We start from the raw sequence: 17,456 nt of genomic DNA, 5'->3' as shown, positions 1-17,456 counted from the left end.
CACTCTTGAAACAGCTGTTAAATACAGGTGTTGACCTGACGAGACGTCCCCAAAGCAGAGACAAAACTCCAGTCTTTAGTATTGTGTAAGTTTTTATTAAATCTCTGAGTACAGTGAGGCAGAACAAAACAAAAGACAAAAGGTGGTCCAAGGCAATACATAAATTAATGAAATTAAATGTGTTGGTGTGTGTAAATGTGCACAAGTGGTTCCGAAGGCTCACATGACCAATCCTCCACCCATTATCTCCAATCTCTATAAAAAAGAAGGAACGGACACAAAATGTATTAGTACAGGTCAATTGTATTGTATAATTCGGCCATATTTCTGGCTTACTTGTGTAGGTTGCTTCATACCTGCGGGGGCTCGATAAAGGCGAGCCAGTCAGACGAATGTGTTGGGAGGAGACCCATTGATTGACACTTGTAGATGGCGAGCGCTGAGCCGAGCAGGTTACCGATTAGGTAGACCAAACCCTGGAGCCACTGCTGACTGGAACTCTCCAGGAGTTTAAAGGCTGAAACACGGAAAGTAAGATCAAGAGCATGTTTATTTAGTGATATCCGGCGTCGTGTGTTGGGGTAGCAGGGTGAAGACAGCAGATGCCAACAGACTATAAGCTTCCAGAAGCTCCCATCATGGGAGTGGAGCCTCTGGGTAACGTATCTGAGGAAAGAATGCTAAGGAAACTGTTCAGTATCCTTGACAACTTGTTACACCGACATTCAACCGTACAATGAAACCACCAAGGCCAACCACAGGAGGTCTTTCCTACCAGTGTCCATCAAACACTATAACTCCTCCCCTTTCACGTACAGCATCACTGTGCCATTATATGAATCATCATTATCCGAATTTTATAATAATTACAATGTACGTTCATATAATACAGCATCATGTCATGTGCAATATCACTATTATATTTTGTATATACAAACCTTTTATATTTCTAATCTGAAGCATCTAATAGTAGGCGCCTAATTGCATGGTTGCAGTCTAACTGCACTGCATCAGGCTAGCTCTAAAATAAACAGTATGAACATGTAACTATTCTCTCAAATTCTCTTAAAAATCTCAATGCACAGCTTAAGTGACCTGCATCATAGCTCTGAACGTACACGTGATCCACTGAAAAGTGCTACAGCGATTTATTCGATATCCAGCTTGTAGTTTCAGAGTAAACCGCTAGAGGGCAGCTGCGTTTTTTTTCCTCCCCCTGCACAGTATGTATACAGATTAATAGCAACAAATATGGAAAATTGGAGAGAAAAAAGTTCACTAGCTCACTAGAATATTAAAGAATCAAAATTAAGATTTACTTACTGGCAGACATGGACATGAGCGCCTGAATAGGTCTCCATGCCATCATGCACACCATCATGATGGGGAAGATAGAAATAGTGTTGCCAGACATGTACATGATGAACAGGTTCATGGGGATTTGCTTCAGAGGGCCAAGGGCTACATCCCAGCATCTCTACACACACATGCATACACACACAAAGTTTATGATGTTAAGCAAATATGTAAAGAAATATTTATGTATTTTGTATTTGTTATTATTACAACAGTAATACATTGTATTAAAACAATTAGTAATATTTCAATAAATGTTTTTATATTTGATCACAATAATATTAAATACATAATATTGGTACAAATAATGTTTTCATTAATACTTTTATTATTAATTTTTTTATTTACGCACAATTATAACATTGCTCTTAAATATGCAAGTTTTATATTTTACACTTTCCAAAATAACTAGATTTATTATTTTTTTAATGACGAATTGGCATCAAAATCATGAGGCAACCTGGGATGGTTTTCATTTCACAGTTTTGCCTTGTCAAAAGTTTATTTGCATCTTTTCTTGCTTTCTTAATGTGCTTTAGACTCGTGGTTCCCAACCTTTTGTTTTTTTCCCAACCCCCAAATTCTTACGCACTTGTATGTTTTTAATAATTACAAAAACAGCAGAATGCAAACAATTACCCGCAACAAGCAACTATTCATTAAGATTTTTGTGCAACAACTAATACTAATAGATACTCATAGACACTAATAGATAATTTTAATGCTGCTGTTATTTGTTCAGGTTTAGAAGGGGAACCCCCTTCTAAACCTGAACAAATAACAGCAGCATTAACATTTTTATCTATTAGTGTAAATATCAAACATATTATCCATTTTACTTATTACTTTAATAACGTGTAACATGAAAGGGTTTACACGGACAGACTTTTCTTTTCTAATTCTGCTATTTAACTGTTGAACAAACTAACATGAATATCATTTAATCAGAGAATTAATCTATTATTGTATTTTTTTTGTTTTGGATTCTAAAAACATACAAACATCAGTTTAAACATAACGTTTTATACGCAACAATAATTATTTGTTGTGCTTTTATAAATGAAATGTTGATTAATTAAAAAAATATATACAATCAAATAAAATCAAGAGCGCACTTGGCGACCCCTAGTGGAACGCTTATGTAAGAGCTATTTGTTTTATTTCTTTCATGAGGCTGAACTCCCAAGTGTGTGAAAAGCTGCCATCAATGTGTCTACATTATTATTCTGGGTTATTTACATGTTTTCGTTTACTACATAATTTCATTCACGTTCTTTCACAGTTTGGACGACTTCCCTTTCACATTATTAATGTTTGAAATAATTAAAAATCCCTGAAAAATACATGTATTTGTGTGTTTATATGTATGCACACGCACTCGTTCTTATTTCTGTCCCAAACATTATTTCAATCTACACTTCGTGCACTTGTACCTTCTCCACCAGGTTGCGATCTGCTTCCTGCACGCTGGTGTCAGGGACTGGTTTATCCGAGTATCCCACAGGATACATAACTTCTCCATCCTTCAGCTGCCTGTCTCCTCGGCTCCTGCGCAAAGGAAGAGATGAGAGAGGCATTTTTATACGGCAATCCATTCTTCGATAGTTACACCAAAGACTGTAATAAATAAAGTGGAAACACTGAATCTCTACTAGGAAACCTGAGTGGGCTCACTCAAATCTACACTGGAGATATATATATATATATATATATATATATATATATATATATATATAAAAAAAAAGTCTACATACTATGAGTGAAACGCTACACATATTTGTACCGAGATTTTTCTGTACAGGGCTTTCGGGTCGTGTGGAACGTAGTTACAATCGGAGGTCACGCAGGAACGTATTAAGTGGCGGACCGCAAGTTTGTTTAGTCTCCGCCTTGCACTTTGAGTGCATTTTTAAAAATTATTATTAATCATAAACAACACTGCCAGGGGTATAAGAAGAAACTAGAGTTAGCGCAGTGTAAAAATCAGAATTGTAAGGAAAAAAAAAAACAGAATTGGGAGAAAGAAAGAAAAAAAATTGGGAGAAAAACTGAATAAGAGAAATGATATTTGATTATGGCTTATATAAACCCGTCCAGAGCGCTCTCGAGTTTAGCTGTTGGTGCGTCAGTAATAATGGTCCGTGGGGAAACAGTGCTCCTTGTGTATTTAAATGTGTATTTAACGCAGTAAAAAGACCCTGGTGCTACATAAACAACATTCCTACCTGGTGTTGGCCAGACTCAGCTCGAGAGTCCATTTCATCCTCTTTGATCCTGTAGCTTTATTGGACAAAGCTCCTCCCTGTCCCCCAGGTGAGGACATGTCTCCTCCTACTAATAAAGAACACAAGAAACAAACACTGAATAAATGTACTATAATCTTAACAAAACCAGCTCTCTCCTGGGGTATGTGGCAGTAGGTAGATGGATATATAGGTAGAGAAATAAGTGTAGCTATATGGACTAAACTATATATTTTAGTGTATTTAATGTGCAGTTTGTATGAGATTTACTGTCCAAAAATAAGTACACCCTCAGTGATAACGGATACTGGAGTATACTATACTACAGTAGTGCGCAGTTTCAGCACCCAGCTAATGCTAACGTCCATATTCACGAAGAAAACAAAGTACCTATACCTTTTACATTGCGCTTATTTTTCCCCATACAGTTTTATAATTAATCATTAATATGATTCTCCGTAGAAATGTAAAAAAAAAACTCCTGTCTATCTTACTTGTATTTACAGACTGAGTGCAGCAGCTTCGGTGCGCTTCTTTTTTTATCGTGACTGGGGGCCAACGTGGGTTGCCAGACCTTCACCTAAAAACCCGCAAATGAGAGAACGTTCTTAACTGCCTGTGACGTCTGATTTCTGCGATATTATTTATTTATCTTTCATATACCTACACATCATCCACCAAACAATTTATTGTGAATAATGAAAGGTATTTCTATGTAAAGTGACATAATGTTGAATTTAATTAATGTGGAAAATTAAATTTATATTAGGAACATAAAATTGAATCAAGAAAACGTAAGGTGAAAAAGAGGTTGAAATCGTTCATCTGGCAACTCGTTGAGTGCCGACACACCGGATGCAAAAGGTTTAGTTAGTGGGCTGTGGTTATATCGCCCCCTATTGTACTGGAGACAAACAGCAGGAAGAGCACCAAGCAGACAGACAGACAGACAGACAGACAGACAGACAGACAGATAGATAGATAGATAGATAGATAGATAGATAGATAGATAGATAGATAGATAGATAGATATTTACTGTCATTGCATTGTACAGGTACACAGCAACGAAATGCACATCAGCTTCTTATATCCAGTGGTGGATGAAATACACAAACCATGTACTTGAGTTAAAGTAGAGATACATGAAGTAAACTATTACTTGAATAAAAGTGCTCCTTTAAAACTTTAACTGTAGTAAAAGTACAAAAGTATTTGCCTTCAATTGTACTTAATTATCCAAAGTACTATAATTTATGATGGCTTTTAATGTTCCTATTATTATTTTTGTAACAAGACTCTTTGCATAATCAACTCAGTTTCTTTGAAAAGACTCAAACACTGATTGATATCTATTAAAATTATCATGAGCCCAAAATCTTTTCAACTACTTAAAGAAATTACACAAATGAGTCCAGAGTTTTTGTGAAATGTAGTGACGTTAAAGTAAAAAATAAAATAAAAATAGTATCAGTAAAGTAGAGATACATGAAAAACTTACCTGGGGTCAACAGTGCAAAGTAATGGAGAGTGTGTTAGAGAAGTGAAGAAAAGAGTGCAGGCAGGGTGGAGTGGGTGGAGAAGAGTGATAGCAGGAGTGATTTGTGATAGAAGAGTATCTGTGAGAGTGAAAGGGAAAATTTATGGAACTGTGGTGTGATGTATGGATTAGAGACAGTGGCATTGAGTAATAGACAGGAGGTGGAGCTGGAGGTAGCAGAGCTGAAGATGCTGAGGTTTTTGTTGGGAGTGACGATGATGGACAGGATTAGAAATGAGTTTATTAGAGGGACAGAGCATGTAGAACATTTTGGACAAAGCGAGGGAGGCGAGATTGAGATGGTTTGGACATGTGCAGAGGAGGGACATGGGGTATATCAGTAGGAGAATGCTGAGGATGGAGCCACCAGGAAGGAGGAAAAGCGGAAGACCAAGGAGGAGGTTTATGGATGTGGTGAGGGAAGACATGCAGGTAGTTGGTGTGAAAGAGGCAGATTTAGAAGACAGGGGGGTATGGAGACGGATGATCCACTGTGGCGACCTCTAATGGTAGCATGCGAAAGAAGACAATAATCCTCAAAGCATCACTGGACATGTTTTATAATGGTGCGGAGCCTTCATTTCTGTGCTCACTGAATGCTAAATTGTTATTTTATCAGTCAAACCTGCTTGTTCTTGGTGCTGAATTATTGACTATTGAATTTTCACTGAATTATGCTTAGTCTTATATAATGTCTAAAGAAACGAAACAATACACGTGTTTGAAAAGTGGATTTTATACCCATAACATTAGCGAGCTGTCAGTTATATACATCAGTATGTATATGTTTATTTATGTTGCTACAACTTCAATACGTGTGAAATGGAAATAAAAGTGAATGATTCAATATGAATGCTGAAAGAAGCTGACAAAAAAAAAAAAAAAGACACTCGGATAAATGTAAACACCTGAATTTTCTTCTTGAAATAAAAAAACAAAACAAAGTCAGTCTCAAATGTAGGACAAATATGTACTGCATCTCTTCCAGATCCTTCGACTCTCGGTCTCAATCCCCTCGTCTCCTTTTGTCGCTCCATAAGAAGACTCGAATGCATTCGAGACATCACTTGAGGTCTTTCGTCTTCACTTATACAGGCTCAGTTCAGGGCAGTGATAAAGGCACATGTGGGCGTCGCAGAGCAATCTTCGGACCGGCTCTTTCAGTACGCTGGAGTCCAGGCGGCTGAGCTCGACCTCTGACAGACACAGGTAGCGTCCCACCTCCGGACACGCCCTTACCTGTGGCACGTTGAATCCGTTCTCTCCTCCTGTCGACGGCATCAGGAAACCAAAACAAGCAAATCAGGTTGTTTTTTATTACAGGGGGTGAAATTCTCTATTTTTTACTGTCAGGAACTGATGCAACCACTAATTAAGAGACACTTCACATAATCCAATAGGCCTCGTGCATTTCAACAAGAAATATGGTATTCACAGAAACCCTGTAAATCCTGTCAGTTCTTGTAGTTTGCTCCTTTTTTCTTGTGTTAAAAAAAAGAGACTAATGCAAACTCTAACTTGATCCACTTCAGATTATATAATTCACATTGAATACAGAACTCTTCATAGCATTGTAACAATGCTCTGTATAACTCTATAATCCTGTGATGTCCAGAAAAGAGTCTTGATCAAAGAAACATCTCCCATCATGCTTAGTTAACTAGGACAAGGAGCAGGTACATCCTAGGAATGTTTCACGAAAGCCTGATTGTATTATTGACATTAACTTTAAAATATTTTTACTATATTAAGAAATAATCTAAATCAACACCAATCCAATATTTATACACACTATATTTTCAAAAGTATTTGGTCACCTGCTCATAAGTAGGGTATGTGATTTCTGAGCATTACATTTCACAATTAGTCCCGTGCTTATGGATATTTGTGTTCATCAGCCACATGGGTATTAAGAAAGTCAGGTACTGATGTAGGTGAGGTGAGGAGACCTGGGGTGCAGTCAGCGTTCCAATTCATCCCAAAGGTGTTCAGTAGGTATGAGATTAGAGCTCTATAGCAGGCCACTCAAGATCTTCCTCTCCAAAGCATGTAAACCAGATCTTCAAGGAGCAGTGATTGTGCACAGGAGCATTGCTGTACTGGAACAGGTTTGGGTTTCCAAGTTCAAGTGAATACAAAATGTTATTATAGTGCATCCAAAGACGTCCTGTATGATTGAGTGCTTCCAGCTTTGTGGTAACAGTTTGGAAAAGAACCACATATAGCAGGAAAGGTCAGGTGACCCAATACTTTTGGCAATATAGTGTGTGTTGTTGACTAGGACATGCTGCCCTACAAAGCGACTAAAACAGGATACCTTATTCGTTCTTGAATTGTGAGATAGAAATATCCACCTCTATTAAAAAAACACTGTATAACTGCTTCCTCATAAGACAAGACTGATCATACAGAAAATCTCTTCCAGTGACTCCTCCCACTAGGTGCACCTTGCTAACGAAATGCCCCGAACAGCATCCTATTGACATTGTTCTTTTCTTTACTTTGTCACCAGTCTAATTTCATACCCTCTCTGTCGGCCATACTGTCGAAGAAAAGCCAGTCGGTAGGGAGGGGCCCGTGTTTCACAAAGCTCACGTAATGACTGGTCTCGATACACGTCACGGCGAAGAGAGTTAACAGCTGGCGAGCTCCATGAACCGGGCCCTCCCACGTGCCCTTGGGCAGTTTGACCTTGGCTGGCTTGTGTGGCTGGCGCTTCTTGTGCGCGTGAACCTGACGAGGAGAAATGCAGTCGACATGTGAAGTGGGTTCAAAGGTTAAAGGTGGGAAATGTGTGATTTTTCAAGACGTACACATACTTGTGCATTGCAGGTGTTGCAATATTGTTTTAACTGGCCAGGTGTGATGTCCAGATCCTCATAACACTGTGAACACTCCCACTCTGCCACTGACTGACATATACTACACTGTCGAAGAGCTGGAGGGAAGAGGAGATTCAGTCAGTCTGTCGACCTTCAATTCTGTATTGGTGGTCGTATAATTGTATCGTGTTGTACAATAATATTGTTCAAACGAATAGTTTTAGGAATATAGGACAATCTTACTCTCGTCCAGAAGGTCGGTGATGTCGAGCGTCAGGGAGGGCAGAATGGCATCAAACATCTTAAACTCTTTACCGAAGCGTGGCATAAGCAGAGGAAGGCAGGACGGAGCCTGGAAATCAAAAACAGACATATAGAAATATTCAGCACAGATTTATAATAATGCTTTAATATACATTCTTGTATTTAACACAGGACCTTCCATTATTCAAGATAAAGTATATCTAAAATCAGGACAAAATCCGTAACAAACTAAAAAAATAAATAAACACGACTAAAAACATATGAATACGTCTATATGAATAAAGTAAAGTTTTTTTTTGCTAAAATTAATAAGTAATGTATTCGAAAAAACAATATAGTATATCATAAAGGTCCAGATGATTCTTGTACGCTCGTGATCTTGAAGACATTGCTTATTCATTTTAGCAAAAAAAAAACAAACAATAAAAAAATAAAAAAACGTTTTTACTCGAGACATCAACACCGTCATATTATCAGGCAAAAAACTTGTTTAATATGGAGTATAAAAAGTCACTAAATCAAGAACATAATGAAATTGCTACACATCAGTCAAAACTGTTTATTATTGAGTTATTAATTGTAGTACATTAAACAGTATAACAAGGGATCAGCTAAAACAAGAGCAAGTGCCTGGAGCCAGTGACATAAAAGTGCTTTTACGTTTATGTCTGAATCTGATCTTTCTAGCGTTTCATTGCCTTCTACAATGTTTATGTAAAACCAGAACTTTTGCATAAAGTCTATGCATAACTACAGTATATTCGCTGATCCGAGATCAAATACTGTTATAATCCGTAATTCAGAGTTGCGTTACCTCTGTGAATTTAAGCCCCGAATGCATGAAGGATGATTCCAGTAGTGTCTGCACACTGGCAACCCTCATGAGTCCAACTGAGGATGAAGATAGTGGGATTGGTGAGAGAGTTGGAGAGAAAGAAGGCAAGGGTGGAGATTGAATTGGTGAGGATGGACAGGGAAGCGTAGGAGGAAAAAGCTGATAAATGTGGCATTCCTGTGGCTCCTGGCTTAAAGATCTATATTAAGAAACAAAATAAAAACATACATGATGATTATGATGATGAAAAGAGAAAGACTAAAAGGCAAATCCCAGGTGTAAATTATGGAGAAGGGATAATAGAAGGACAGAGGTGGACCTAATCTTTAGAAGTGGTTCCACCCGGAGGAGCTGGAAAAGCTTATTGAGGAATTCTTCAGGATCTAAAACACATAGACGAAACACAAGAATCCTGTCAGAATCGCCACAGGAAGTAAAGCCTGGCTACATTTCTCTACTTGTTTACCTTTTTCCTCGTTAGTAAAGCCCGTGTCTGTAGTCTCAGCTTCCAAAAGCTTCCGCAACGCCATAGTCTTACTGGCACACACGTATCCAAACCTAAACGAGCATATAGTATTATTATGACAGTCTTCATTCTGACTACATAGAAAAATGAATGAATATTGCAGAATTGATCACATAATCCAAGGCCACATTCACACAAGTGCTCAAATCCAATTTGCTGATCGAGTGTCATTTTGCTTGTTTGACTGAAGCTAACATGGTTTCTACTTATTTGTGTAATGAATGTCCAGAAAATTTCTAGAAGAGGCCACATGATTTATACACATTTCAGACGGACTTTCTCAGAAAAAGGTCATTACACAATGGTTCACATCTGTCATCAGATTTCATTTGAAAGTCAACAGTAGAATCCTTAACGATGCTGGTCTATGACTAAAACACGCAAAGTCTCATATAAACTATTACCTAATAACCTATTATTACCTCATAACTATCTGATCACTACACTAAGTACACACTACAGTATGGACTTCAGAGATTTCATTCATTATACTCATCAAATCACAAGTCAGAATCCCTACGATGCAACAGACATTTATTGCTTTTGAGGTATCAAATGAAATGACACTAGTCAGTGGTGGGTGTTTGTGAACTCATGCATGTGGAAGAGGGCAGACAGTGTAGACAAGTGTCTACACAATTTGGATAGATGAACTCTGATAGTATTCCTAGAACACTAACTACAATACATGAACAAAAGCATTGAGACACCTGACTTTTCCAGCCATATGTTGTTCTTTCCCAAACCTTTAGCATGAAGTTGGAGACACATAATGTCTTTAGCTGAGGTAGCATTTTTCCTTTTACTTAAACCAGGAGTCCCAAACCTGTTACAGAATGACAATGACCCTGTGCAAAAGCCAGCTAGATGCAGATATGCTTTACATGGTTCGGAGTTGAAGATATTAAGCGGCCTCTGACCTCAACCTTGTTGAACACCTTTGGGATGAATTGACACTGACTGCACCCCAGATCTCCTCACTCTACAACCTGACTTTTCTAACACCATTGTGGCTGAATGAGCACAAATCTCCACAAGCACATTTCAAAATGGGAATGGGATGTTCAGAAAGCAATCTTATGGTCAGGGGTCCGCACACTTTTATAAATGTAGGAATCAATGTGACTTTCATAAGAGGGGAAAAAAAAAGATCTTTTACACAAACCTGCGTAAAGGATTGACAATTTCACAGCGCAGTAATTCCTGAGCACCTTTGCTGCGATCTTCATTACAGGGGCAAAACAAAACCCAGTCGACTGAACTGCAGCATGAGAACAGACTGAAGGAAGCAAAGAAAAAAAAAAGATTTATCACGTACAATCACAAAAATAGTAAAAAAAACCAACAAAAAACGGAAAATACCTTTAAGCAACTGACTAAAAACGAGTTTTAAAGACATGACAAACGAGCTTTTATGCATTTCCAATATAAATGTGATATTAATTCTCAGCCTTATCATCATAACATCTCAAATGAAATTCCAAAACAAATCCACATTTGTTTTGCAAAAATGTGCGACTCTTACCTGAAGAGCGATGCATCCAGGTAGCAGGAGTTGAGATGACCCTGGATACCTTTCTTAAAACCTTCATACAACTGCCGAGCCTCCTGACCCAACAAAGGTGGTGTGTTCTCCTCCACACGCTTACTGCCCCATTGTGCGAATGCTGAAATTCGGATGTGAACACAAAAAAAATCGGACCAATACGTATTTTTTGCGTATTCGTTGGACTTTTGGAAAACTATCCTGAAAATGCACACTCACCAATCGAATTGCAGCGGTCCACCTGATTTATTGGTGTTTCTGGGATGGGAAATCTGGAGTCTCGCCTACAGTTACGAAGTTTGATGAACAGTCCTTTGTTAGGGGGGCAACGGAAATGACGCTCTCCAAGGTAGTTGCCATCTGTGGCAGCGGTCAGCTCCTGGTCCTGAAAAAAAAACAACAAACAAATAACCAAAAAAGACGAACAGGATCACCAACAAATTACTGATTAATCAAGAAAAGATGATTAGCAGTGTGGTGATATGAAGGACTACTTGTAATTAAGACATTTATTACATTATGTAAAGCGGTACAGATGCAATAAATGTCCACATTTGTTTTGTTTTTTTTACATTTTATAATATTATGCTATAATATTGTCAATGTATTCAGTGTATTAAATTAATTTAATCCTTATGTTAAGGATCATAAAAATGATCCACCGGCATGGAATGGATATTTATGCCATCTTCCCCACCCAGATTTCAAATATAAAATCCAAAATTGTACCAGTTCAATACCAGCCACTGGCTCCGAAATTCCACTGATGTGTCCAATCCATCGAATGACTCCAAAAAGTGGTGGGTCGTTCACCTCGACCATAGACCCAACCTCTAACCACGATTTAGGCTCTACTTTTTCTGAAATTAGTGGAGAGGGTGGATTATGAAATCCATTTGAAGTATGGTCAGTGGAGGGGGAAACAGGTGGGACTTGGGGTTTATTAGGTGGAACAGGAGGTTGTCTGAGAGCGGATTTAACAGGTGGAGGCTTCAGAGCCACTTTTGGAACTGCCTGTGATATTGAAGGTTGTAAAGCAGATTTGGCCATAGCTAGCATGGAAGGCTCTATTAGAAGTCTGGGATTGTGGCTGGCATTTGCAGGTATTGTGGTCTGTTGAAGGTGCCAGTTATGAGTAGGTGAAGAAGGCTGGTGGGCATTTTGGGGGGAAGGAAGTGGAGGGATTTCTGGAGTGCATTCTGATCTTGGTTCTAAAAAAAATTGAAAGGAAACAAAACATTTTACTGGTAAAGCGAAACAAATGGCTCCATACCCTGAATTTCACTACTCGAGTTGAACATTACCTGCAACCACTTTGGAGAGGGGAAGAAGGTGGCCGAATATGGGAGAGGGAATGGAGCAGAGCTTGTAGTTTCTATAGTAACCATCCCAGTTTCCTACTGGAGTGTCCTAAAGAGAGACACACGAATAGATGCTTGAAATACTAATAGCTGGAATCAGCTTATAAACCCTTTTACACAATGCAACTGAACTGCTGTGTTATTTAATCATTTAGATGGTGACACATTCTATAAGGAAACCTTTTTTTGAAAGGAATTTCCAATTTCAATGCTCTGTAACAGTCAGCAGGTTTTTCCGCCACAGGAAAGCCGTAATGACAGAGCATTTTCCGGTTTTTGTCTATGACTTCCTGTCGTTTAAGAGAAATAAAACACATTGGGAAGCTACTGGAAAATGATCAACTTTAGGGTTGTAACATTTTTAATCTTTATCTTTGACATCTGTAGTAAATATGAGATCACGACGGGTACAACCGTGAACACGTCCCTATTCTGCTGCGAAAAGAACAGAAAACGTTGACGTTATTAAGAAAGAATTAGTAGTTAAGCTTCTAAATGTATTTATAGTGCCCCACTAAAAGTATTGGAATGGCAAGGCTTATTCTTTCAGAATACAAAATCAGAGTTTGAGATCAAAAGATGAATGAGATTACAGATCAGAACTTTCATTTCCTGTTATTGATATCTCGACCCGTTAAACAACTTGGAATGTGGTATATTTGTCAACCGACGAGACGATTTTTAAGTGAGTAGACATACTGAAACAGATTTAAAACTATAGAACACTCAATATTATGATGAATATTCCTTGCTTGAACTAACTGCATCAGTTTGTGACCCAAGATATCATCAGGACTGTTGCATTCTTCATGATGCTGCTCGTGGCTTGTACTGCAAACTCGGTCTGTGGTTGTTGTTTTTGTCTGTCTTGCTGCATGATGGAAATTCCTTCCAATTATATTGGATGCATTTCTTTGCAAACTGGCAGGCAGAATGTATCTTTAGACTTCTGAATACATTCTGCTACCATCATGTTATATCATCAATATAGATTATTAACAAGGCTTCAGAAGCAGCTATACAATCCCAAGCCATGACAATACCTCCATGGTGCTTGATCGAAGGCCTTGTCAGCAGATCCTTGCTTTAATCTTTTTCCAATATTTCTGCCTATTTTTGTAAAGGTTCATTTTGGTTCACCTGTAAAGGTTGTTGCTGACTGTTGTGACAACTTTTACAAAGTTTCTGTCATCAACTGCTATTCTGTTCCTTGGCTCACCTATAGTCCACCTCATGTACTAACTCACATCATTACAACCCAAATGGTTTTATTAGCTATGCCCAGTACTTGTGCAACGGCTGATTGATAGCTTTTTTCCCCCATACACAGCTCTCTGCTCTTCATGTTGGTTTATCCTTTTTACCAACTGATGCAGTGTGCATAGGTGTAAACCAGGGCTGAACCCATAAAGTAGACATTCAGAGATATTTATTATTAAACAATCAGTCAAGCAGGGAAAAAAAATGGACCGGTCAGTCAATGGTGTAAAAATATTTTTACACTTCAAACATGTGTCTAATCTTTGTTCGGTTTTAATCATAAACCCTTGAGTGTTTAGTAACTACAGAAGAATTGTCCTTGCCATTGTAATACCTTTAATCCCATAAGCTACAGATGAAATAGAGTTAGAGATGTTGGTCTATCACTAACTAAAGCATCCTGACCTGACAGGAAATATTTAATTTTCTATCAAGTCTTCATAATTCTTACATAACATGCACCATCATGGGAACAAGAAAGTGCACCCTCAATCACTTCTGTGTATTTAGCTGTCAGGGGCCGATGACCATCGGGCGGTCTTTCTCAAAATATATTCATTAAAAAAATGTCCACGTTAGAATAGTGTATTTCAGACTTATAACCCTTTCCAGATTAATATACCAGCAACAAATTCTGCACTGAGGTCATAGCTGAAGGCATTTCTTCTAAGCAAGATGTAGACACATCAAAATCCATCAAAATGCCAATAATTACAAAAGGTAAGCTTTTTGATGTGCATTATATTAATAGCCCATGGATGCTGAGTACTCTCATAATTATGGCAGATGCAGAAAGAGTTATTTTACCAGTTTCTGAAATCTTTTTCACATCATCAATTGTAAGGTTATCATAGGACCTTACAATTGTGAAAAATTTTAAAAATATAGAAAAGGTGTACATTTTTTATGCCATGACGATATGTATTAATAAATTGCAACATCTTTATCATACCATAAACCGTCACAAGATGTTAGCCAATCGTTTTTTTTAAGTCATAAATTCTTACACTTTTAAATTAGCATTATTAACAAAGATTCATTCAGTATTTATACTCAGCTTTCACACACCAGCAAAACTCCCACATACACTCCTCCTGAGGATGAACGGCCAGGAAGCTGCCCGCAGTACTGCACCGTGCCCCAGTGATGTACCTTGTCCTGTGTGAAGTAGATCCTTTGCCCCAGGGTTAAGCAAGTGTTAGCTGGCACCGATTCGGCGGTACGTGCTAAGACATTAACTGAATTTGGGATGTGACTAGAGCTCTGGTTGCTCTGGATTGGTCTGTTTAGTTCGCTTTGCTGAGGATCGTTATCGCCAGAACTGCTGCTTCGAGTGAATCGATATAGTGTGATATCGCTGGCTGACACAAAAAGGGCACACTGTTCAGGGCAGGTGAAAAGTTGGTGGCCTTTGTAATTCCCATTACTGGTGCCCCTGCCCACAGCCGATCCCTGGAGGAAAGAGAAAGACACTTGGGTTTGCTTTGGAAATACTAAAATGGCAAGCATGCAATAAGATTTCTGTAAAAAAAACAAAAAAACAATTTCATCAGTTAAGTTGCTTACTTTAAGTTGGACCCCAAAATACACAGCCCCGCTACCTCGCATTAAGGGGCCACGGTAACGGAGTTCAGCTTCAACCAGGTCTGGTGATTGGCCACACCGCACTAGCACGGGCGAACCCAAGGGCAAACCAGTTAGTTTGTTCAGCCGGTGTGGTTTGGAGAGAAGTTTGAAGCGCAACTCAAGGTCCGTAATAGGCTCCAGCAAGCCGGCCTGATCAGCAGGTATTTCATTTAACAAGTGCTTTTCAAGCTTCACCATTGCGCCATTGTCTACAACCTGTAGAAATTGGAAATATGGCAAAACATAAAAGTCCTGGTTTAGGTTATTTTTTATTTTTTTTATGTGATTCAGCATCTCTTACCTTTACCCATAGAAAGTCCCCCCTCCCACCACGCTCCCCTCCACCCTCCTGCTCTTGGCACAGATTCCCCCTTTGCAGACGAATGGTACCGTCCAGGTGGTCTTGTACTTTGAAGTCGGACGTTAGTATGTACATTTTGGGGGTGCGTCGCCGCCTACTCTGATGCGTGGCGGCCGACATGGTGAAAGCCAAGAACCTCACTGTGTAGAGACATGAGACGGAAAAGTAGATTTGTTAAATAAAGCTGTCAAATACACTTTCGGTTTGAAAAGTAAATGAATGGACCAGTATTTACACCACTTAATATACATCCAGGTTATGGACTGGAAATAAAAAGTAAAACTTTCAGAGTTTAGCTTAAGTTTCTTTTGGCCGCATAGTAAAATCCTAATGAAAATTTGAGAAAGTATAAAAGTTTTGCAAGGTAGCTTACCAGTAACGACATCCGCGTGAAATAAACTTTGGTACTTTCAGTACCGAGTTGGAAAAAAAAAAAAACGAAAACAGGAAATGAAATGATGGACAACAAAACACACCAATCAGCGGCGAGTTCAGTTTTCGGCAGCCAATCAGAACAAACGAAGGCGGCACGAGAGTAGATGTTTTGGGGGAAATTCCATTATTGCGTTATTGTGATTTCGGAAATGAAAAAGTATAAATAAATAAATAAAAAAATACATTCCAATGTATTCATGTAATGTTAATGCTTTTTACCAAAAACAACAACAACAAAAATACAAACTATAATTTATGGCTATAACTTCTAAATTCACCATTGTAGAGTTAATGGCAGTCAGATTTTTTAACGTTTCATGAATATTCATAAAGTGTTGATTAATAATCAAATCTTCATATATTAAAACACAGTTGCTGTATTTCCAAAATAATCGGCTTCCTTCTTTGTCTTTCAAATGTTTGTCTTGAACTTCTGAATGTTTATGTTTTAAAAATAAAAAATATTGTTTTAAAATCCTGTTTCCAGTTTTAAATAATGACTGTAATTTCTAAAACCACCAATATTTAGTTAATAACCAGTATGAACACGTGACTGAATGGGTTTAAATATTATGGCAGTCAGGGTTAACATGTTAATGGTTGTTTCATAAATATTCATCAAAAGTGTTGATCTAATCTAATTTTAAATTACTTAAATATTAAATGGTTGTTGTTTTTTTAATGACCATATAATAAAAATTGCTTTTAAACTAATTTTACAGTTGCAGTATTTACTTTTGTTCCAAATCAATAGATTTCCTTCTTTTTCTTCCTCATTTTTTGTCTTTAACCACCAAAAGGCAAGTAATTTCCATTCAGGGTAGCTGTAAAAAAAAAAATAAAAATCACAATAGCAGTGTAATATAACCTGAGCTAAACACATGTAGTCATATGTCTAACCTGACTACTAATTTTCTGTAACCATACTGATACGGTGCATTGTTGACTGAGACAAATCATGTTTCCGTTAATTCCAGTGTTCATTCCCTCACCCATTTATGTATATTCAGTGGTTTATCCTGGTGTGAGGTCAATTCCTGGAAAAATGAGCCATGGCTGAGAATACACCCTGGATGTTACATTAGCTTATACACATACGCAGGCTTTTTGACAAATGAAGAGTAGCCTCTGTATGTACAATCATGTTTTTTATGAGGTGAAAGCGGATGGAAATTTGAAAACACAGGAGAACATGTACAACTCTACACAAACAGTAGACAGAGTTCATTTCTGAATTAAGGACTATGAACCCTAACACTAACTCCACTGATTTCCCCACCAGC

General features: G+C 38.0%; 2 protein-coding genes across 3 annotated transcripts; both read right to left on the bottom strand.

The window, feature by feature from the left end:
• Positions 1-74: 74 nt before the first annotated feature.
• emc4 (ER membrane protein complex subunit 4) lies at positions 75-4,235 on the bottom strand. Of its 2 annotated transcripts, none has more exons than XM_083533050.1 (6): positions 4,094-4,235; positions 3,582-3,690; positions 2,790-2,904; positions 1,324-1,477; positions 357-517; positions 75-255 (listed from the first exon to the last, which is right to left on the bottom strand). In XM_083533050.1, the coding sequence occupies exons 2-6, from the start codon at positions 3,677-3,679 to the stop codon at positions 220-222; spliced, it is 564 nt and encodes a 187-aa protein (XP_083389176.1). In that variant the 5' UTR covers positions 3,680-3,690; positions 4,094-4,235; the 3' UTR covers positions 75-219. The 2 variants fall into 2 exon arrangements, with proteins under 2 accessions (XP_083389176.1, XP_083389175.1); XM_083533049.1 differs by having other exon boundaries at positions 3,996-4,167.
• A 1,622-nt stretch (positions 4,236-5,857) lies between these two features.
• On the bottom strand, positions 5,858-16,189 carry cyld3 (cylindromatosis (turban tumor syndrome) 3). The gene is made up of 16 exons (XM_083532805.1): positions 16,112-16,189; positions 15,679-15,878; positions 15,318-15,593; positions 14,820-15,203; positions 12,435-12,540; positions 11,860-12,341; positions 11,350-11,515; positions 11,110-11,251; positions 10,750-10,863; positions 9,525-9,616; positions 9,378-9,441; positions 9,038-9,257; positions 8,203-8,311; positions 7,957-8,075; positions 7,663-7,870; positions 5,858-6,405 (listed from the first exon to the last, which is right to left on the bottom strand). Exons 2-16 carry the CDS (start codon positions 15,856-15,858, stop codon positions 6,221-6,223), a joined length of 2,847 nt encoding a protein of 948 aa, XP_083388931.1. The 5' UTR covers positions 15,859-15,878; positions 16,112-16,189; the 3' UTR covers positions 5,858-6,220.
• Positions 16,190-17,456: the final 1,267 nt, after the last annotated feature.

Source organism: Silurus aristotelis (assembly GCF_946808225.1).
Source record: "Silurus aristotelis genome assembly, chromosome: 27".
NCBI classification, from domain to species: Eukaryota; Metazoa; Chordata; class Actinopteri; order Siluriformes; family Siluridae; genus Silurus; species Silurus aristotelis.
Note: the sequence above shows the minus strand (reverse complement) of the source record. Positions and strands in the feature narration are given on the sequence as shown.

Coding starts and splice junctions, on each gene's coding strand:
- cyld3 (XM_083532805.1), bottom strand. CDS start 15,858: ATGTCGGCCGCCACGCATCAGAGTAGGCGGCGACGCACCCCCAAAATG. Junction 11,252..11,349: donor GGACCGCTGCAATTCGATTG/GTGAGTGTGCAT, acceptor TCCGAATTTCAG/CATTCGCACAATGGGGCAGT. Junction 9,442..9,524: donor CTTTACTAACGAGGAAAAAG/GTAAACAAGTAG, acceptor TATGTGTTTTAG/ATCCTGAAGAATTCCTCAAT.
- emc4 (XM_083533049.1), bottom strand. CDS start 4,023: ATGGGGAAAAATAAGCGCAATGTAAAAG. Junction 2,905..3,581: donor CTGAGTCTGGCCAACACCAG/GTAGGAATGTTG, acceptor TCCTTTGCGCAG/GAGCCGAGGAGACAGGCAGC. Junction 518..1,323: donor GCTCATGTCCATGTCTGCCA/GTAAGTAAATCT, acceptor TCCGTGTTTCAG/CCTTTAAACTCCTGGAGAGT.